Below are 22,302 nucleotides of genomic sequence, written 5' to 3'. Positions count from 1 at the left end.
CTTTACAGTATATGCTGTGAAGCGCTTTGAGACATCCTACAACGTGACAAATCACTATATCAAATGCAAGGATTATTATTATTATTCTGTGTATTAAAAAAAACTCCGTCCTGAGGCCCAGCCTACCCCTCATCCAAAAAACCTTGGATTGGAAATTTAAATGATATTTAAAAATTCAGCTCACCTGCAAATATCCCCTCCAGTCAACTGACTCCCAGAAAACAGTCACTGTTTTCATTGACCGCTTGTGTCTCCTGGGCGACGGACAGACACATTCCAGCAGGGGGCACTGCAAAAATAATGAAGAGCAGGAATCCTGATCCCGGCTCATTTTTCTCTCCCTATCAAAAGGAACAGGGGCCAATTGCAGCATTCCTCCTTGTACCTGGATCAGCCGACTCAGCATAATGAACAACAACAACTTGCATTTACATGGCGCCCCTCACGCATAGACAAGTAATCCAATTGAAAACAGGAAATAGCACAAAACGAGCCGTAAAAAATTTGCTCTGCACTTCACCTTATTTAATAATTACTTAAGGACACTTTTAAAAAAAAATCTTTTGATTTCACTCATAATTCCAGACCAACATTGGTGTAATATCTCTCACACTTTCTCTATTAAGCGCACTGAGATGCTAGCCTGCGTGGTGGGTGCTACTACATAAGTGCAAGTTGTGGTTGTTATTGTAATGTCACAAGAGAAGTTTGACACTTTGGTCTATCTAATCTCATCCTTTCAGCATACAGAGCCAACTGCCTTCCCATTACAGCAACAAGTTATTTCTGAAGTTGGTGGAACATTTTGCAATTGAATCAGAAACCAAACACAAGAAAGGATTTTTCATTTATTGTACATGTTTATTCATATCAGAAGATGTATAAAATCAAAACCATTTAAAATTAGCGCTGATATATCTAGAAAAATAAAATAGATAAATAATTTGAAAATAAATACAATATACAACAAAGCACAGTTTTCTATGCTTTTGTTCAGAAAGATTCTTCCGAAACATTATTCCTGGTGACAACGGGAGTTGAGCTGTCTCCCCTCCCAACCCTACCCCCCCCCCCCCACCCTGGACTCTAATAAAAGTTTATACATGGCTGAAACACCAAGAGATTGAATTTTTAAAAAAATCTAATTTGGTGCTCCACACCCTTGTAGTCAAAGTTGGTAAGAATATGAAAATAATTGTCTAGGTAGAGCATAGGTTAATACTTCTAATTTTGAGTTACAGTATTTTGTTTGTGTGTATTATAGTAGTAGTATAGGGTTTGTATTGTAGTATTACATCAATCTTTATATTTGAGTAGCTTTAATACTGTAATTAGTATTTTGTCAGGGCCACAGCGTGTGAGTTGAAAATGTTTACAACAGATCAACCCAGACAGGAGTCGTGCAGACTTGCCAGCATTTTGAGACTTAATAACATTCCTTGTTGTGTCCATATGTCCATATGTCCATTGTCTACAAATGCAAAGTTAGTTATAAGCAAATCATTGCTTTGGAAATGATCTTTTGCAAGGACACAGATACACTTTCGGAATGTCTTTCATTTGTTTTCTTCAGTCTTTTCATCTCCAGTTTTTTTTAAGAGGGTTTATGTTAACTGTTTAATTGCCTTGATCCATGCTGACCTTTCAGCGGGGGAGCCAGTTTGGATGTAATAATGGACGTCATGGATTGTGATGATCTTAAAGAGATTGCCTTGAACTTTTCCCTTTATTCCTGCAAGATTGAAAGTCAAATAATGAAGGTTCGTGCAATTCATATTAAAAAAAAGTGTGCTTGGCTTAAGAAAAACAAAACTATCGCCTCTTCCCTGCTTTGTGACACAAGCCACAGCACACAAGGAATTTAGAAAACCCAAGAAGGCAACAGGCACATTTCAAAATGATTTACAGACAAGTGACTGCACAGTTGACTTGATAGATGTTTGGTTTACATTCAATTGCACAGATACTCAATGTGCTTTACGTGTTTAAGGATACCGCTTGTCGGATCATTAGTGGAATCATTTCTTTCAGTCTCACCTGGTGCAATTCCATTGTCTTCCACAGCAGAAACTAAACAGCCTCGGAGAGCAAACCCACCAGCAGCATGGTCTTCCTTTTCCTACACACAGAAAACAGGAATTTGAAGTCAGCCGTTTAGAGATTAGAAGTTTTTCAGTAAAGTTTCAAACTCCACATATGTGGAAAAACAACATGCAGAAATCAAACTGCTAGCAACCGCACCTCCATTCCTAGTTTAAAACCTGATTGGCATTCCGTTACCATGTGCTCTTAGAATCTGCTCAGGAATTGTATGCTGTGGAATTTGAATTGAAAACCACGGTCAGCTTTTGTACAATGTGTTTAAACTAATTGGACTGGTTTATGAAGATTACGTTTACGCTCAGTTTACAGTTGAGTAGTTATGTTCCTTTTTATTATTAATTAGAAGCATGCTTTCTGGTTGTCTCATGTATTAGTTTGGGCTCTAATTGAGGTCTCCTGAGAGCTGAATTGGCTCCAAGCTGACATGGGTTTCTGCGTGTGTCAGACACCCGGCTGATCAACAAAAATATACAACATGGGAGTAGGGGGGAAAAATCAGATTGATTTAGTGAAGGGATTGTTTCCTCATTCAAGCTACTTGTCTCGCCCTTCACCTAGACTCATTGAGCACACAGTGGTTGAGAAGAGGTGAGTGCTACCTATTGAAGCTCTGTGCTAGGCCTCTTGCCTCAGTAACAGAGGTGAGATCATAGAATCATAGAGTTATATAGCACAGAAGGAGTCCATTCAGCCCATTGTGTCTGTGCTGGCTCTTTGAAAAGAGCTGTCCAAATCAATCCCACTCCCCTGCTCTTTTCCCATAGCCCTGCAAACTTGTCATCCCCAAATAATTATAAGAAAACCTAATTGGTCTGAGTGTCCTCAAGAACCTGTCGTGACTGCTTACAGTTATTTTTAAAAGATAATTCTTCCTTTGTTGCTGGCCCAGCTCTAAGGGCAGCACTTGTTTGTGATTTAGGATGAAAAAAAAATGGACTTGGATCTCTCCTCACCTAATCTCAACATGACAAAAGCAGTGGTGGTGTGGAGGCACCCTTGCAGAGGGAGAAAGCGACATATCCCTTACCAAAGAAAGTTACAAAGATACATTATAGATCACTTACTTTGCAAGGATCATAGTAGTGCAGGTATGCAGGCTCTGCCCTCAGAACAAATTTTCTCACTTTCCAGTTTTTTCTGGTGTGTCCCTAAGTACAGTGCAAATACAGAATGGATTAGACATGTACAGTAGAGGAGTAGAATTTAACTATGAGCTCTACTAGCTCCAGGCAGAGCAATAACACAGCAGGTAGGGGTTTGGGGGGAATGGGACCGGGACATAGATTAACAGTCTGAGTGAGTGCAGATTTCTGAGACAATAAATCAAGGTTTGGCAACACCGGAGGCAACTCCAAAGCTGAAGGGAGTTTTACTGCAATCTAATTTTAATTTCCAGAATATTCATATTTCCAAGGTAATGAATGGCTGAGATCATCTGCTAAGTCAATGGGAGATCAAGTACCTGCTTCATTAAATATCCTTGCTTCACAATTTTGCCGCTCATCTCTAAGGGGTTTATATCTATGATGTCATTGGAGTTGTCAATTTTGTTCTTGTTTTCGATCTGCAGGAGAAAATACATGCATTAAAGGGGAGGTTCATATCCAGCATTGGTACAGTAGGCAAACAGGAACAGATTTGTGCTTTAGACTCTTCCTCCACATGTGGAGTCAAAACCCAAGGCACTCACACCCATACCACAGTGTAAAAAAAAACAAATTTTACGTCCTAGATGGTACTGATGTGATGATTCATTACTTTAATTTCATGACAGTGTGATCCCACTAGGTCATAATAGAATGAACAGTCCTGAGATTTTCCCCCCCAGTTACAAGTTCAATAAATTACTTTCAATAATGCATTTTAAAATCTTTGAAAAACAATGAACCGTAGGAGTAAACACCAGCTAATTGAACACAGACAGCGTACTTACGAAACAATAAAGTACTGTTGAATCATCCATTAACTGCTCTCCAAGTGGCATGCTGCGCACGCTTTTTGTACTTTTCGGACCCACTGGCGTGATGAGATTTTCTTCGACCAGGATGGAAGCTAACGTGACAGCGTCCAGACGGGAGTGGGCAAAATTCCAGGACATCACCCAGTCGACCACTGATGAACCTTCAGAGATAAACACATGGGAAGCAGGAAAATGGTTGACTCCATTCACAATGAACAAAATAGAAATGAGAAGTTCTTTTTTCCAATGGTATGTTATCAGTATTTCTGGCTTGACTGCAATAAGCAATTACTGTTTAATAAAATAAATATTCACATTCATTGGAACAATTAAACACCGTTCCCTCAATAGCTCAGAAATTGTATTAATTGAGTAACCGAGCCATACAGATCTGCAAGGCCCCAGGAGCCATCCCTGTGTTTGCTAAGTCAGTAGATCTCTAGAGGCTTGGGAGGGGTTAATCAGCTGAATTTCCGACAACGTCTTCTGGAAGATGTGCGTGTTTGAAAGGAAACAACAAGCCAGGGTAGGCTTGGGCTTGGCTGCAGTGCTCTTCAGTCAAATAGTACATCAACTCTGACGAAGCTCAGAGGTGAATAATAGTCTCTTTAAGGAGGCACTATGGAATGATATTGGAGGGTGGCCAATGTACATAAAACTATTACTCCAGCGGATGTTAAAAAAAACGCAGGCTTCAAAGCACCTTTAAAAGGATCGTAGAATATTGGAGTGGGGTACAGAAATAATTAAAGGTATCATACCAAGTGTGATCAGCTACAATTAATTTGTTTCGTCTGGACACGTTCAGCAGCTTTCAAGCATCAGTTTATGTTAGTCACTGTGATCGTTTCTTGCACAGAAATGTTATCTCAGTGCACCAGGGAATGGGAGGAGGAGGGGCATTTAAACTGGTTTCCTGGCAACTCTACCAACATCACAAAGAATAATTACAGGATGAAAGCATGAAATGGAGATTTAGGTTACTGCTGAAGGCAGAGTTAAGAAATTACACCTGGCTCACTCGCACCAATTGAGATCAAAGAGAACCTGCAGCTGTCAGGTTACACAATCCTGTAGGTATCACTAGTAAGTACTCAAAAGGCAACTTTTATGCAACATTCATACTAGGCTAAGCAACTGCAAACCATCCTAGGAAATGGAGAACCAGTGATTTGCGTTTTGGTTATGTACATGTTCCTCTGGTTCCTTTCCTTACCAGTGAAAGTCATCTTGTAGGTGTTCCCACATTCTGTGTTTGCCATTTCCTTTATCCCACCGTGACTATCGTGCATGGCATCAATCAAGTGACTGCAGATTAAAAAGGTAAAGAATCATTAAGACAGCCATTAATAACCACTATAATATAACTAATTGTTACAAAGAGCAACAATAACGAATAGCATTCGTTTTGATGTTCTGGATCAATGGAGAAATATATTGTACACTGAAAATGGGTGAACGTTGCATTATTTGGATGGGATAAGAAGGGGTATGTAATCTGAACCATATATTATGATATGAAATGAATTTGGTTATCAATGCCTTTTTGATGAGAAAACCAGCTGACAGTGATGCACATTTCAAGATATCCACTTCTCCTCAATGGCTAATTTAATAAAGACAATGTGAGTGCAGTACAACTTGGTTCATATATTAAGAATTTTAAATTGAGTAAGATATCAGAGGGCTCTCTGTCAGCCTTGAACCCCTACTCCAGAGTGAGAAAGGATGAAAAAGGAGAAAACTCTGGTGGAGAGGAGTGCAACACATTATGAAAAGGGTCATGAACACATACTTGAGACTGATGTCTGATGTTGAGTTAAAGGATGTCCCCAGCTGTTGTGTTTGTTTTGGATTAACAGCTTTGATCACTTTATTAATATCAGCAGCCCAGGAATCACGTTCTTCACGGGAACAAGCTTGAAGGAAATACTCAATAGATTGCTGAGTCTTCAATTTAATCATCAGCTGTTAAAAAAAATGCACATGCTCAGACTTTGTCCTCAACTTCGGTTCTTGTCTTGTTTTGACCAAATCCTATTCTGTTTTGACAGTTTGTACATGATTCAAAGGTTGGTACCTTATTGCAAATGCCAATAATCACTTAGCAACGTACTGTCAGTCTGAACACTAACATCCTGTGTAGAGAAGGCAGATGGAACATCAGGTTCATGCATCCAAACTTACTGTTCCACAAAACCCTTTGCTCCTTATCAGAATCCTACTTTATATACGGCACTATATCTGGTACATGTTCCTTTTGGTCTCTGAGGCCAGTAATATTAAAAGGAATGAATATGCAATGTTGGAAGTGAGGCAATGCATACACTGAGTACTGTATATGTGTTACCAACTCCCAGCAGAGCTCGCTGGGTCCCCTGCTGGCTGAGCTTTTACACTGTCTGGAACAATTCTTGAATTTATATTCCACAGCCACGTTTGTTGAAAACACCGAGGACAACACAGCAGAAAAAAAACATGCATTATCTAAGGAATAAGCAAGGTACACAAATACACCACACACGCTTACCTGCTTCTTATAGGAAAATTTAGATTACATCCACCCCCGCCATCCATCAAACAAAGTAAATGGAAAGTAAATGTCATATTATCTAACGCGGCTTTTTGTGTGTGTTCCCCTTCTCGTGAAGGCATTAATTAATGTTGGGAGAAGGTTTCATAGACAAGTGAGTACTGATACATGTCGTTATTTAATCCCAGGTGATCTGACAACAGAGCCGGACTTTTTCTAACTAGATTTCCCGTTCCTCAGTCCAGGGATGCTAAGAAAAATATAGCACGTCTTCTCTTGCCTGCCTGACATCAGTTAACTCTTAAAGAGTTACCCTTATTCCTATGATTTAATAGCTAGGAAGGTTTACTTGAAATTTGACAACAGCTTTTATAAGATGTGCAATGCCTCAGATGCCAGTCTGTTTTTTGTTAAAATTAGCCTCAAACTAAAAGTAAAAGTAATCAGCACAAGCAGATGACAAGCAAATTAAATAAGATCCTTAATTAAGTGATCTTTAATAAAGCAACTATAAATCAGAGAAAAATGTAATAGGCGCTGGCATCTACATAAAGATACACTCCTCATAATTCTTACCGGCCGGTTTTCATAATCGACACAGGGACAGATAAGAGTGCAACTTTGGAGCGGAATCTGGCCTCTGGGTTGAGATTCCTTCTTTCCTTCTTCAATTTTATAGTAAAGAAGTTGATCTTTGAACAAAACAAACCATCTTGCTTTCCAGTTCTGAACAATGTGACCCTAAAATACAAACAATTGAATGTCAACCTTAAAAGGAATGAATAGTAAACAGCAAGAAGATTCTAAATGTCACTCAAGAGTAGAATATTATGTTAGAGAATTTCGCATTCCTGTTTTTACATTTAAAAAAAGCGATTTATTCTAATTTATGGCCCAGTGCACTGTCAAATCTGCCATTGAGTGATCCAAGTTGGAAAAATCCCAGGTTTGATTCCTATTCTATGTGTTTGCTAATCTCAACTGGAGTATGGGCATCAGGGTCATGGACAAGAGAAAAAAAAAACTCACCCAGGTTTCCTATTCAGGATTACCAGTGAAATCTACTGGAAAGTTTGTGTGTGTTTGTGCTGAGTAAAGCAGAAAATTGAAGCTTGAACAAAATTACACATTTCATAAAAGACATGCATTGGCTGCTTTTGGTTGAATAATAGGAGGGAAAGGGGTAGAAAGAAACTGTGTGGAAAGTTTATAAAATGATGAGGGAGGGAACAGAATTAAAACGCTCAGTTCTGAACTTTGAATATGAGAACACAATGAATTGTACATTTAGAAAACATATGAAATGCAGTTCCAGTGTTTTAAAACAAGCTACTTGTTTGGAATACTTCTAATCTTCACTGATTTATGTTCAAGTAAACTATTATGAACCACTTCAACAATGACTGGTGCAAATACATTTTCCCAGCTCTTAGAAAGAAAAGAATAAAGCTTACAATGAATAAGTTTCTCTTACCCTTTTGATTAAGAATCCTTCCCTTATTGTGGTAGTCATTCCCTGCATATTGTTGTGAAACATCCGGTTTCAAAGTGTGCAGACTTCTGAAGGCTGAACTTTAAATACCTCAGGAGAGACCACACCATGACGTGTCTACACTTCCCCAGCCTTATACACACCTTAAATGGGTGCAGTCAGTATGAGTAGTCTGAGTAATCCCTGTTGGCACTGTCTTTATTGGTATAATTTGACTGACGAATATTTTAAATAAAAAAAACTGCATCCGTCTGGAGATAAACAGATAAGAAACAAACTGCAACCTCTCACACCTACATACAATTACTAATCATGAACATTGAGATTTAATGAGCATGTTCGCAAAAGGAATAGAAATAAAAAGAGACTATTTTTCATATGTGACCAAGATATCAAAAGAATCCGATTGAGTACTCATTGGACACAACACACATGCACTTTCCAGTCAGGGGATTCTAGATATCAACCAGGATTTGGAATTAGGGTTAGCCCTATTCCAGGCTGATTGTTTCCTCCTTACACCTAAAGCCAATATAGTGCCCTAGGGATATGAACAGCTGAATAGGTTACCAGGAAGTTGTTAGCTCTATCCAATAGGCTACAGGACTCACTTGGGGCAGGAATCAGTAAACAATAGACTCCAATGTAATATTTTTCAATACATTAAAGGTTAAAAGGGGGAATTCTGGCACAATAGGTAGGAATATTCCCCATCACCTTTGAGAACTGGGTTAAATGTTTAAAACTCTCCACAAACCTCCAAAGAAACCCTCACTGACTCGGACAATTTATTTAAAAGTACATCTCTGTCCTGAATATACTGTTTGGAAATGTGGACATTTCAAAAACACCAGGTTGTTAAGGTAAGCATCACCATAGCTAGGTAATTCCGAAACTGCCAGCCTACTTCATTGCTGTACATGTCTGAAAAACAACCCATGATCATGTATGGTCATGCACCTTTCCACAGTCAAGGACCAAGACTGGCTCGTCAAAACAAGCAGCACATTTCTTTCCAGTTTACAATTTCAGACATGATTGAATCATTTATTCACAGCACAGGCAATTCTTTATTAAGTAATTCTCCAAAAAAATTGTTGAGGTGGCTAAACAGCCAGTTGTGGTTTAGGTGAAGGTGACCTCAGTCAATCAGTATGAGGTAAATTCCAAGCATTTGATAACACGTAAGGTAAATAGATTCAAGACTCAAAAAATATAGTTGTACACTTAAAACTTCTAATATGAATAGTTAGTACACATTACAATAACGCATAGTATTAATTCATTTTGAATTTGTATATTAACTCATTTTAAATATGTACTAAGTAACTGTGGATAGAACCTGCAAAACTAATCTGGCAAAGTTAGATTTAAAAAGTTGTATCAAACTCTACACTTAAATTAACCACAGGAATGATTTTTCCTCAATGAAAATGACCTTGGAACAGAAATAATTGGTTCTCCTCAATTATGAATAATTTGCACGTCAAACTTTCTTACTCATATTTATGGCTCCTATCAGTTTAAAGCACTTGCCAAACCCAGTAATTAAGATAAACAAGCTAAAAAATGTGCTCCCAATTAGTTAAGTTGTTTGTCTGAATGTTATGACTGTGGGTGGAGTTATGCTTACACATTAAATGAGAAACAAAACAAATCCTGTATTGTGCAACCCTTGAAAATTGGATGAAAATTGCTTCATGCAACTTTATGGTTGAGATTAACTTATAGTAATATAAAAAATATATTCCGAGTCAAACACCCTTGGTTTGTTTGCTACACAGAGCTGACCCATTCCTAAGCTTTCATCAAATCCCATACAACTTTTGGTTATGATGAACCTTTATAAAACGTTGGTTAGACCGCAGCTGGAGTACTGCGTTCAGGGGCCCACACTTTAGGAAGGATGTCAAGGCATTGGAGAGGGTGCAAAGGAGATTTACCAGGATGGTTCCAGAAATGAAGGACTTCAGTTATCAGGAGAGGCTAGAGAAGCTAGGATTATTCTCCTTGGAGCAGAGGTTAAGAGGAGACTTAATACAAGTTTTCAAAATTATGAGGGGATTTGATAGGGTGAACAAGGTGAAAATATTTCCACTGGCGGGTGGGTCAGAAACCCGAGGACACCGATTTAAAGTAGTTGTTAAAAGAAACAGAGGGTAGGTGAGGAGAAATATTTTCACAGCAAGTTGTTCGGATCTGGAATGCATTGGATGGTGGAAGCCGATTCGATAACAACTTTCAAGAGAGTAATTATTTGGGGAGGATAAGCTTGTAGGGCTATGGGGAGAGCGCGGGGGAGTGGGATTGAATTGGATACCTCTTTTCAAAGAGCCCGGACAGACACGATGGGTCGAGTGGCCTCCTTCCGTGCTGTATAATTCTATGAACTTGACTAACAGTGCAGAATAGTGCAGTATGGCTAAGATCCAGAATTGTGTGTGGGGTATCATTTGTTCCAATATACATTTTAATACCTAGTGGCAAAATGTATTGATCCAAGATAATACCTGCACTGCCAAGAAGATGCTGAAAGGTTCATTTATTTCCAGAGTAGGGGTCGACTTTAGGTAGGCAAACTAAGGCCGTAAATATCCAAATAACGTCTTGCAACAAGCTCAGTCTAATAATCGGCATATAAAATTCTTGTTAAATTACTTTAGTCATAATTATTTGACTGGAAATTTGAAGTTCAAAAATTAGGGGAGGGTAGGTCAAAACCAATCACTTGGAAAAAAAACTTCTGATTTCATCAATTGTGTATTGACTTATTTGCCTTTATGCAGCGGAATTAAATGATGGTAGTATTTATTTTGAATTCAACAGTAGTATATTTAGTCATTTCCTATTGGTTGTATTTTTAAAATTAATTTAGTTTTAAGTAATACATCTCATCAGATTCTTTCCTCGATTGTACGAGATGCAACGTGTCTGAATGAAACCAGATCTTTGCTGTGCTGTTATGACTGGTCAACCTTTAGAAAACTTAATCATGGTCCGAAGCACTGATTGTCCAGCGCCTTGGGAAGTCCTCCCGACGTGACAGGCGTTATATAAGGTAATTTGTTGTTACTACAAGTTTGTGTGATTTTCTGAAGCTTCCCACATCAGAAGATCAGTTATCAAAGGTTTAAACCACAGGATCCCTTCTGCTCAACAGGGATACTGGTGGTTTCTTTGTCCATTAAATGTTTTGTGTTCAAAGATTTGTGACCCAAGTCAAAAATGTCAGCGATTTCTGTTCACCTTCATTTTGGTAATAGGTGGTGTGGCTGGCACAAAGCAATGCCTTTTCTTTTGAAATGAGGCACCATATTGTATTCAATTTAATCTAGGCAGAAATTATTGAATCGCAGAAGACCTAAACAAGTAGTCACAGTTAACTATGAAAATATTCAAATCCAACTGTTGTACATTGTAATTAGTGTATATCATTCCATCTTTTAATGAAGAAAATGCAATAGGAACCTGTAGATACCGAACGCCACCCATTATCAAATTTTAAAATTTGTCAAAGCTGCAAAATCATATTTACATAGATCTTTAAAATAAGTAAATCAAAACTTCACAATATCATGAGATAAAATTGTTTAATGTTACTTAATGTTACGCAATGGCATCTCATACTACATAGAACTAAGGCTATGTGCAGCAGTTAAGTGGTTTCTGAGTTGAACAAGCAATCAAGCAATCTTCATTGCTTTCCAGGTTGCTATTAATGATGCTCATTATACTATGTATACTATGTTACATTTATGAATATATAGCAAAAGTGTAAAGATGTGGATGTGTAAAAAAAACGTTAAAGGCTTGAGATTCACAAGTCATTTTAAATTTTCCAAATATTTATTGTTTCAGGTCTGAATACAATTCTGCTAGAAAGAAATGTTCTGTCCCTCTTGCAGAGCCATATTCTTGTAAAACTCCACTGTGAGGTTAAGTGTTACACAATCAGTGATTTACAAGCGTCTCAATATAATTTTGAAGTTTTCTGTTTAAGATACAAGCCTAACTCCACTCCCTCCATCAAGATTTCACTATTTTTGGAGAACAGTTACAGCTTCTCAGAGTTAAGACAACTGTGAACATTTTCAATAGGAACGGATACTTTGAAAAATAATTCCAAATGGTAAAAAACAATCCCTGATTGTAACCTGTATAAATGGGAAATAAAATACTCTTGAATGAAATTGTTTGGATACATCCAATACTGATGGTTTTGGAGTCTGTATTTTGATTGGAGTTTACGTTTCCCTGATCCACTTCTTGTGTACATAACCTTCCCACAGCATTAATCCTCAGGTTTTGCTTCCATTTCATCAGCATCATCGTCTCCATCAACCTCAGCATTTTCCCGCTCCAGTCGTTCAAGCTGCCTAGCCAGCTCGGTCTCGTCTGTGTCTGTAACTACCTTGGGCTGTGAAAGCCAGAAAAAGAATAATTTTAATGCATTCAATCTCACATTGTGAAGATTTATCAAATTTCCTTGATGGAAGACTTATACGAGCTGAGAAAAGTTTAAAAAAAGCATCAGAAAATAGCATTAAAACGCTTCTCAGAACAACTGTTAAAGGCAGAGAACACAAAAATCTAGATTTGGGTGATTATAAAAATTAAGCCTTCTCATCCTTAGGCTTATTTAAGTATGCTAATAGACACAGAAATATTCCATTTGTACCCATCCACTCACACTAATACCAGATATAGTCTGCTAGAAGCAGTAGAGCACTTCTGAGGCTGAGGAGAGCTTTGCAAATACAATTAAGTAGATGTGCAGAACTCTTCTAGCCAGTGTTTACTTATTACATAGAGGCAAAATGCTCAATGTGGTCTGCATTTACACTACAACAATCAAATCCATGTCCTGCTGAAACCACCTTTTTCAGCCAGTCTCAGCATTTGGATTCCAATGCAAATCACTTCGCAAACATGTCTCACACTCAATTTGTATTAGTTTTTTTCCTGCAATGAAACACAAAAAAAATGAACTACAACACACCTAGACAGAAGATAGTAAGTAGACTAATTTTGTACAGAATGCAAGGATAAAGGTAGCAACAACAACTTACATTTAGATAGATCCTTCACATAGGATAAAGTGGTGGAACAACTAAAGATATAAAGATAGAAATCTAACATTTTATTTTCCCTTTAAACATGCCACATTAACATTTATCTGGTTCAGCCTGCTAAATTTAGACATATGCTAGCTTTCTTTTTATAGAACTTTATTCTTTTCTTCAAAGCACTGTTTCAAATTCTCACTCCATTTTGCATATTGTACTCACTGATGCAGTGTACAATTTATATTTGTATAGCACCTATCTAGTCAGGAGGATGTCTCAAAGTGCCGAATAGCTTGGTGTGCAAGCTGAGGGGGGTGAGAAGAAAGATGACTGAAAGTGAAATCAGTTTGGGGATTAGCTTTGAGAGGGAAGGAGCAAACGGCACACATCCTCGAATGCACTTCCCATAAGTGGCAGAACACACAGACAACAACAACAACTTGGATTTATATATCCACAGCAGTCAACTAGATCACAAGAGACATCTAAAAGCAAGCCACCTGCTTCCCCCATGTGACCAAAATACAAACTAATTGCCACAGCCTGTTTCACTTAGATCAAGGTAACTGGATCAAAAGTCGATGGTAGGGGCAGGTTGTGTGCTCATACTCCACAAGGGAATGGAATAAAACTTTAAACGTAAAGTGGAGAAAAGGTAGCACTGACCTCCATCTGGACATTGAAAACTCCCCTCTTCTCCTCAATCCTCTCCTTAATTGCAGCCATGGCCTGATTCAAGACAGAAAGACCTTCTGTACGCTCAAGCGTTGTAGTGGTCATAACGTACCTTGGTGGAGCAATTAGATTTATCTAGACAAGCAAGAAAAAAAATAAGATTAAATACCATCATGCTTCAATAACCAACATGTTAGAGCTGAAAAAGAACTTTGGCCAATGATGAGGCTCTGCATGTAAATATTTTTTTGAATCCACATGAGTTTAAAACTGCCACAGAGATTTTGGCCAATATTAATTATGCAGCGTGAAAAAGCATTGTATATTCTGATATTTCTTTTCAATTTACACCCGACAACTACGCACCACATTTAAGCACTTTTTGTTTAAAACTAAAGGCCACTGTCCAGTTCTTTCAACAATAACCAGTTATAGAAAGTTGCAAGTTAATAATAATCCTTGCATTTGATATAATAATGTAGCTCCTTATGTCTTCGAGATGTCTTAAAGTGCTTCACAGAATATATTATAAAGTGAACTGACTATATTTTGTGGACGAAACGCGATTGCCTATTTCGCACAGCAGTGTCCCACCAATCAACTAGATATTAGTCTTCCACTATATATAGACAGGCTGATATGGACCAACAAAAAATTTGCATGTGATGGTCTTGTAATAGGTTTTGTTACTGGAACCAATAGCTACAGATGCTGGTTGAGGCAGACAGACAAAGATACCACACCTTCCGGACTCTCCCAACATTATCTTACATCTTTCCAATTATTTTGAGAATTATTTGAAACTGCTCAAACTCCTTAAACTTTTGTTTAACCTCAGATGCTTTTTGAGACCAAACCATTGACTCCAGTCTGTGAAGGGGGCTGGTCCTTAGATTCTCTCTTCCGCTGTGTGTATTCACCCACTTATTTGTGGAATTGTGGATGCTCAGTCCTTGAACATATTCAAGACTGAGGTTGATCGATTTCTAAAGGTTAGAGGGATTAAGGGATATGGGGATAGGGCGGGTAAATGAAATTAGATTAGAAGAGGAGCCATGATCTTATTATTATTAATTGGCGGGGCAGGCTCGAGGGGCCGAATGGCCTACTCCTGTTCCTACGTCTTATGGTCTCTTAATACAATACAAACTTGAGAACTCGGTGATAGGGGCTGTAAAATGAGTTCCTTGCACCCTTCCGCCCCCAAATACTGCTACGGTGTCACATTAGCAATACTGTCCCATGATAGCACTTCAAGCTGAACACAAGTGGTGGAAGTTCATCAATGGTGGTTGTTAAAAGCATAATCAGTCTTGTGTTGAACTCGATTGGGTGAGATATGAAATTGACATTTCAGCAGCTCAGGTGAAAGCTTCAATGAGTTGACTTGTGGAATAATCTCAGGAGTGGGTGATGGATATCTGTATTGAAACTGACTTCCATTAGGATGTCTCTGGGATTCTTTGCTGTGTTCAGTATGGGAAGCAGGTCCCCACTCCGCATGGGAAACAGGTAAATGCTCAGAGTTTCTGTGGGCCTCACAGCAGCACCCACAACTTCTCGCTGTTTATATGGTTGTGATGTTGGTTTCACTATGTCAATGTCCAAACTTGAATTACTTGTTAAAGTTAACTATCAAACATTCAACGCACATTCCCTAGAGGAACTGACCCAGATTTTCCTTTACTCACTTTTTACCAATAGCTTTATGCAATTGCTGCCACTTTGTAAAAATATTAATGTAGTTTAATTTCTATTTCACCATCCTTTTATCAGAGCATTAAATTCTACATAATTTGTATAATTTATGGTTACAACTACAAAAACTTGAAACCACTCTTAGGTTTGAATAATTCCCAGATATCTACCTTGATGGCCATGCTTTCCGTGGCACAATCTAGACCAGCTCTAAGTGCATCTTTCACTGCATCTATACCTTCATATCCATAACACGCCACTTCAATATCTGTTCAAAGAAACAAACATAGAACTTGAGAGACACAGAAGCTTAAAAATTCATTCCTCTTAAATCAAAGAGGTCGTTAATGGTGATAGCCACACAAAACTTATTTACAATCTACTAACAATACTAAAGCTTTGAACCCCCACCTGCTCGGATTTTAACAGCTTGTGGAGTAAGACGTCTTTTGATATTTTCAAGCAGCACACCCCTCTCCTCTTCAGTCAACTCAAGACTATCCAGGATGGTAGGGTCTCTAGCAAAAATAAAACAATTTATACAGAAATTGTATAATTTCTAGTGCAATCTAGACACTAGTGAAAAACTAACAGTAACATTCAGTATCAGTGGAATCAAAACAGAAAACACAGAAATTAAGACTGAATGTCTGCAGATTTCTTGTAATTATTTACAATACAGCACTTGCAGGGATTACTGACATCAGATGTTCGTGGGAATATTGCTGTGAGCAAAAAGTTAACTGCTGTATTCACCTACAAATAAACAGTCACTGCACTTTATTATTATATTGATTGTGCAGGGCAACCCCTACAATAGGAAAAAAATAACATTGATAAATAGTCAACACACCTAAGGATTGGTTACAATCCTGTAGTATTATGTCACTAAAAAGCAAGAAACTATCTAATAGAGTAGGCTATGATAATGGAACTCAATGACTGAAGTAAATCAGTGATGGAATGATTTTAAAATCAATATCCAGCAGTAGTTCATAGGACTTTTTAAATATTACAAAATATTGCATTTATTATGCAGTAAAAAGTAATTTAAGACAATTGTTGTTATCTTACCTTTACTGACTCAGCAAGCAATGAACAATTCTAATTTGCTAATAACAACATTAACATCTACTGCCATCAAGTGGTAACCAGGCTGATATTGAACTGAAGGCAAAATACTGCAGATGCTGGAAATCTGAAATAAATACAGAAGTGGCTGGGAACACTCACCGGGTCAAGCAGCATCTATGGAGAGAGGAAAGTGAGTTAACGTTTCAGGTCAATGACCTTTCGTCAGAACTGGGAGATGTTGGATCTCTTCCAATATCTCCCAGTTCTGCCAAAAGGTCATCAAACTGAAACTTTAACTCACTTTACCCTCTCCATAGATGCTGCATAACCAGCTGAGTGTTCCCAGCCACTTCTGATATCAAACTGAAATTGATTTGGAAACTACTGCACCTGAATTGCAATGTTTCCAAGATACCAGACTAACTCTTTAAAAACATGTACAAAAGAGAACATTTTAAGGTCAGATGATAACTTGCAACCCACCCCTGAAGTAGAAAATAAATAATTCTTACGAAACTGCCTGTTTAAATGCATCATATGCTCCATATCCAGGCCTTCTGTACTTCTCATCAAAGACCCAGGCTGTCCGCTGAAAGAGACTATCCAGCTGTTCATCCTTAGTGTATTCAAGCACTTCTGCCACATGTCTCAAGATGCTGTAAACCTAATAAAAACAGACCCCATGGTGAAATACTGTTCCTTCAAATTCAGGGGACCACAGTCTACTGGACTAATAGTCTGTTCTACTGAATAGAAAATATTTCAACCAATTTTCACCTCCAAAAAGAGGATAACTAAGGAAGTTTTTAAAAACGATCAATTTTGTTTTGGAAAATGTTTTTGCCGACTCCAAATTGTATCCAAACATAACAATTTTTTGAACAAAGAACTTGCAATAGTCAATAGCCTGAATTCCACTGCAAACCACTCTTGATATGCATTGCTTCTTCATATATAAACAAAGAAAACTTCTTATTTTTCTATTATTATTATATCGTATTTAAGCACACAAAATTTAAATTAAATGTAAATGCATTTTAATTTGCTTTACAGTATGGTAATATGGTCATAGCAAACAATAGTAGGAAACCCATGTACCAAGTTCCCTACCTCAGTATGAAGGACGATGAGATAAGACTTGGGAACTTGCCCATTGAGGTGAGGAAAATAGGAATTATAAAACACAGCGGAAAACCCACTCTATCTATTTGGCCCTACCATCGATGGGTGAGCTATGAACTGCGAGGTCCTGACTCTCTGGAAATCTTTTCCAAAATCCCTCAGCCTTTTTGCTTTCAAAATCAACCCACCTAAAGACTCAGGAATGCAACTTTGGCCACCACCCCTCTCCTTGTCCCCATTTCCTTCGAGCTCGGACTCCCACTGAGCCTTCGTAAAGCACTTGAGATATAAGTGAAAGGCAATATAAGTGCGAATTGTGGATAATTGTCTGTACTCATACTTGGGGAATACTCCAACTTTTCAAAGAATTTCATATACTCCACATAAAACCTTGCTATAACTTATTCAACTAGTTTTAAAATTTGTAATACAGAATATTAATAATTTCAGATTTTAATACTTCAAAGTTTTCATATAGACTGGTAAAATTATGAATAAGACAAAGAATTACTTACGGTCTTGGACTTGGTAAACTTGTCTTCACATTTCATTGCTTCTTCTGAAGAAACTCTGCGCTTAGACAAATCAATGTAACCTGGAATCATAAACACACAATCAGAATGGCTACATTTTATGACACTGTTGATGTGATGAAGAAGGTTGTCCTGGAGCATTATTTTACTGTGTCATTGTTGTAGGGCAAGTTTATAGAAATGAAAGCAGGCCCCCTAAATCACAGAGTAACTGTACTACCCGGTGTCCTACAGAGCATACAGACAAGAACTGGGGTAGTGGTGGGCAAAGTGAAGAAAAATAAATTGGCCACAGTTCCAATTCCTGAGTGTATCCCGTGAATCTGCTGGAAAGCATACAGACACTGGGCAAGGACAGAATCAGGCTCAGCTGATGTTTTTTTCTTCTGGTGGTTTACGATTTTTTAAAAATAGTAGCTGGTAATAAGAGGAATTGGCAGTAGTAATGAAGCAAATGCTTTCTAAATCATTATAGATTTGGCAGGTTTAATTGCAATGAGTTTTTGCACTGTTCAAAGCAGACGTCGAATAATTACAGGATGCGTTTTATTATTACCGGTTGTACGTCCCTCAATCTCAGGAAACATTTTATTGCTCAAAGCTTTTACATACTGACTTCAAAAAGTAAAAAAAAACTTTTAGAATGCCTTTTTTCCCATATTCTACAGAATATTTGGGCCATTGAACTTCACCCCCTCTTCTAACTGGTATCTCCTCAAGGTAGTCCAAGTGAAATAAAACTCATCAATTGTGTCCTGAAGCCAAATCCACATTCTGACGGAGAGTAATAGTACACTAAGTTATAGCAATAGGCACTTTCAGCTACTCACTTTTGAACTAATCAAATTAATGATTTGACATTTTAATATTTCTAGGAGCTAAATGTTCAGAAGTTTATGACATGTTATAAGTTAGACCTTATTTCTAGTTAGCAGAAAGAAATTAGCTTAAGCCACACCACCAGCTACAAGAAAGTTTACAGAAAGTGCATACATTTCAGAAGCAAATGGCTTGGTTGCAGAAAGACTTCAGTTGTAGCAATGCAAGGATTCAGAACTTTAAAATCCAGACCAGAAAGACTCAACCTCTAGTTAATGCAGTCTGTCCTTCTACATTACCTTTTTCTTTGTCAACTCGAATTACAACTACACATTCATTTCTTCCGATGCGGATGAGTTTGTTGATGGATCGGATTCGTCTCCTGGATAGCTCACTGAGGAGAATCATGCCTTCGATGTTGTTGTACTCTAATAGGCTGACATAGGCACCCATCTCCGCAATGGAGCGAACGTTAACCATCACTACATCTTCCACCTCAGGAAATTTGTGTAGGTAAAACCGACAACTAAGGCCTGGCATTCTGGAACAAAAACAATTTGAAACATTTTTGTTGTAGATCATACAATAGGACAAAACTGGGTGGTAGAATTAATGTATGAGCTTTATCAAGAACAGCAACCTTCAAATTAAATTCCTGACTATGACTGTTCACCACATTGAAGTCAATCTACTGGGGCCAAACTTCAGTACATAAAATAGCATTGGTGAAAACTGTGCAGATGACTGTACACAACAGCTCAACAATTGGACACTGTCATGTACAAGCTAAGGAAATAATCTAATGCAAAACAAGAAAGTCACAATGGAAATATTCTGGGAACAGTTAAATCTCTTACACTAAAATTTATAAAAATGCATTGAACACCAACCACTTGAAAAAGGGAACGAAAGGTGACTCAAGTAAAAATCCAACCAGTCTGTACTCCTTGTATATTTGCTGAGGAATCGACAGAGGTCCAACTAGGTATTATATAAAATACCTCAAAAGCAAATATAAAATGTAGAAGTAAAAACAAAAGATCATGTCTTCATGACAGTCTAAAGGTTTCAGATCCTTTCAGTAGCTGCATGTCAAGCATTAAGAGGATAAAACATTTGCTACAATAACCTGCACCCAAATCTCTCATTAATTACTCTAATAGTCTACTCTGTCTCAAAACTTTGTCTTTATTTTACCCATTTCCCTCAAGCACTTCTGGCCATCCCTCAGATTAACTTGGAAGAAGACAGGTAAATGACATTTTAAATAAGTCATATCTTTCTCAAAAGTATACGTTAATTTGACTCAAGACTTTTCTTACATTTTCAAACTTTAATATAGCATTACACTACTAAACTATCAACTATTTTGATCATCACGAACCTGAGCTTAATACTCTCAGGCAAAATTTGCATTCACATGTGTCCACAATTTCATTCATGTTCCAAACACTATTACAGAACTACAGATCACACAAATTTACACCACACTTGATGCAAATTCCCTTGGGTGCAGATTTCAAATCTAGAGATTCTCTCTCTGAACTACGATTAGACAAATAATTGCACTTTTGCATTGAAACCCATCTACAATAATGCAAAGGCACTTCAAATTATTACAGAAATGAGTGGAAACAAAAACGTGAATTGGCTTTGTTAACCATTCTACCATTTTCTTTGCAACAGAATTGCACCCATCAGTATATTTTTACCTCAGTTTGTCAATTGAACTTAACCCTTTGGACGGTTTTGCCAGAATGTATTATTCTAGTTTTTAACAGTGAAGAATTGAAAGAGAGAAAAAGTCATTTGTTTTTGTAGCCAATTCAAGAATCTAAGAGATGTGCTAGAAGAGCCTCTCCAGAAATGGGAGTAGTATTCAAGTTTTGTAACAAATAAAGGCTTCATTAGGAGTTAAGAATTATCCTTAGTGGGACTGCACGCGCATGGTTTAAGTCTTACTTAATAAACCACCAACAATACATCTCGGCAAGTAGTTTTTCTTCCCGCTCCTGCCTGGGCAATTGCAGAATACCCCAAGGCTCCATTCTTGCCCCCCTTCTTTTCCTTATCTACATGTTCCCTCTCGGCGATGTAATCCGCAGACATGGGGTCAATTTCTACATGTATGTGGATAACACCCAAATCTACTTCTCCTCCTCCACCTGGGACTCCCAGTCAGCTGATGTCCTGTCAGCTTGGATGAACCCAACAGGTCCTGCTGCTGGATGGTGGCAAGACCTTCCAACTCCTGCCGCTGAACCAGGCCGTGCTGTCATCAGCAGTGCCCGGGAACACTATAGCAAATGCCAATTATTATATATGCCACCTGCACGTGGAAAACATCCATAAGTACATAATATCAACTGCCTTGTGAGGTTAGGCAGCGCAACACCACTTGGGGCAAAATACAGGCGTGTACCCGCACATCTGCTAACATTGCTATTCCTCACCTTGATCCCATCAATAAGCCTTCCTTCCTATTGATACTTTTCATTAATAAAAACCCCAAATGATAGACTCTGGGTAGGTGCGGGTGCAAACGATGGGGGGTGGGGGGGGGTGAAAGCGGTGGTCGCAGGGTCAATAGGACCAATACACAAAACCATCCAGTGGTTTCATCAGCGACGGAACTCGTTTCAAACGACGAAACGCTAACAGAAAAATCAGTCGGATGAACACGTTCGCCTTCGCTTCGATTTTATTGCTCCATCGCCAAGGAACACGTTTTCCCCGCGAACAACACACGCACACCCCCCAAAAAAAAAACGTGCGAGCGAGCGAGAGAGAGACCGCATCTCCTCTCTGTGGGATGGAGTCTGAAACGCAGCCAGTCCCCAGGCCTCGCTTCCCTCCCCTCCCCTCCCCTCCCGCCGGCCGGCAGGCAGGCCGGTCGGCCGGTAGGCCCCACGCCACCTCTCACCCGGCCTTGCCCTATATTTTTTCCGCACCCCCGCCGCCCGGCTCCATTACCTGGAAGGAGTCTGTGAGAGGAGGAGGAGGAGGAGGACGAAGCGCCGCCGCCGCACGAGGTTGAATGGAACGAGCGTCCGTTAGAAACCGGTCTGCGCGCCGCCTCCGCCGTTTCCGCCTGGTTCCTCAGCGCGTGCACCGCCCCCCACCCTCCCGAGACACTCAGTGCGCCTGCGCCCACCGCGGTGGCAGGGAGGAAGAGGGAAGTCGGAGGTCAAAGGTCACCTCTCTTTCACCCCCCCTCCTCCCCCGAT

The 22,302-nt window shown here is 38.7% G+C and overlaps 2 protein-coding genes across 2 annotated transcripts; both read right to left on the bottom strand.

The window, feature by feature from the left end:
* Nucleotides 1–1,471: 1,471 nt before the first annotated feature.
* Nucleotides 1,472–8,226, bottom strand: plek2 (pleckstrin 2). The gene is made up of 9 exons (XM_007888081.2): nt 8,071–8,226; nt 7,173–7,337; nt 5,859–6,031; nt 5,280–5,371; nt 4,037–4,224; nt 3,566–3,667; nt 3,168–3,251; nt 2,038–2,119; nt 1,472–1,732 (listed from the first exon to the last, which is right to left on the bottom strand). The coding sequence occupies exons 1-9, from the start codon at nt 8,131–8,133 to the stop codon at nt 1,605–1,607; spliced, it is 1,077 nt and encodes a 358-aa protein (XP_007886272.1). The 5' UTR covers nt 8,134–8,226; the 3' UTR covers nt 1,472–1,604.
* Nucleotides 8,227–11,913: 3,687 nt separating this feature from the next.
* On the bottom strand, nt 11,914–22,155 carry eif2s1b (eukaryotic translation initiation factor 2 subunit alpha). Its single transcript, NM_001292271.1, is given in 8 exon segments — nt 11,914–12,505; nt 13,821–13,964; nt 15,698–15,795; nt 15,939–16,045; nt 17,114–17,265; nt 18,239–18,318; nt 19,375–19,616; nt 22,049–22,155. Coding segments are annotated over 7 exon segments (948 nt in total). The 5' UTR covers nt 19,616; nt 22,049–22,155; the 3' UTR covers nt 11,914–12,379.
* Between the last annotated feature and the right edge of the window lie 147 nt (nt 22,156–22,302).

Source organism: Callorhinchus milii, unplaced genomic scaffold (genome assembly GCF_018977255.1).
Source record: "Callorhinchus milii isolate IMCB2004 unplaced genomic scaffold, IMCB_Cmil_1.0 Scaffold9, whole genome shotgun sequence".
In the NCBI taxonomy this organism is placed as follows: domain Eukaryota; kingdom Metazoa; phylum Chordata; class Chondrichthyes; order Chimaeriformes; family Callorhinchidae; genus Callorhinchus; species Callorhinchus milii.
The sequence above is the reverse complement of the archived record's forward strand: the minus strand, read 5'-3'. Positions and strand labels throughout refer to the sequence as shown.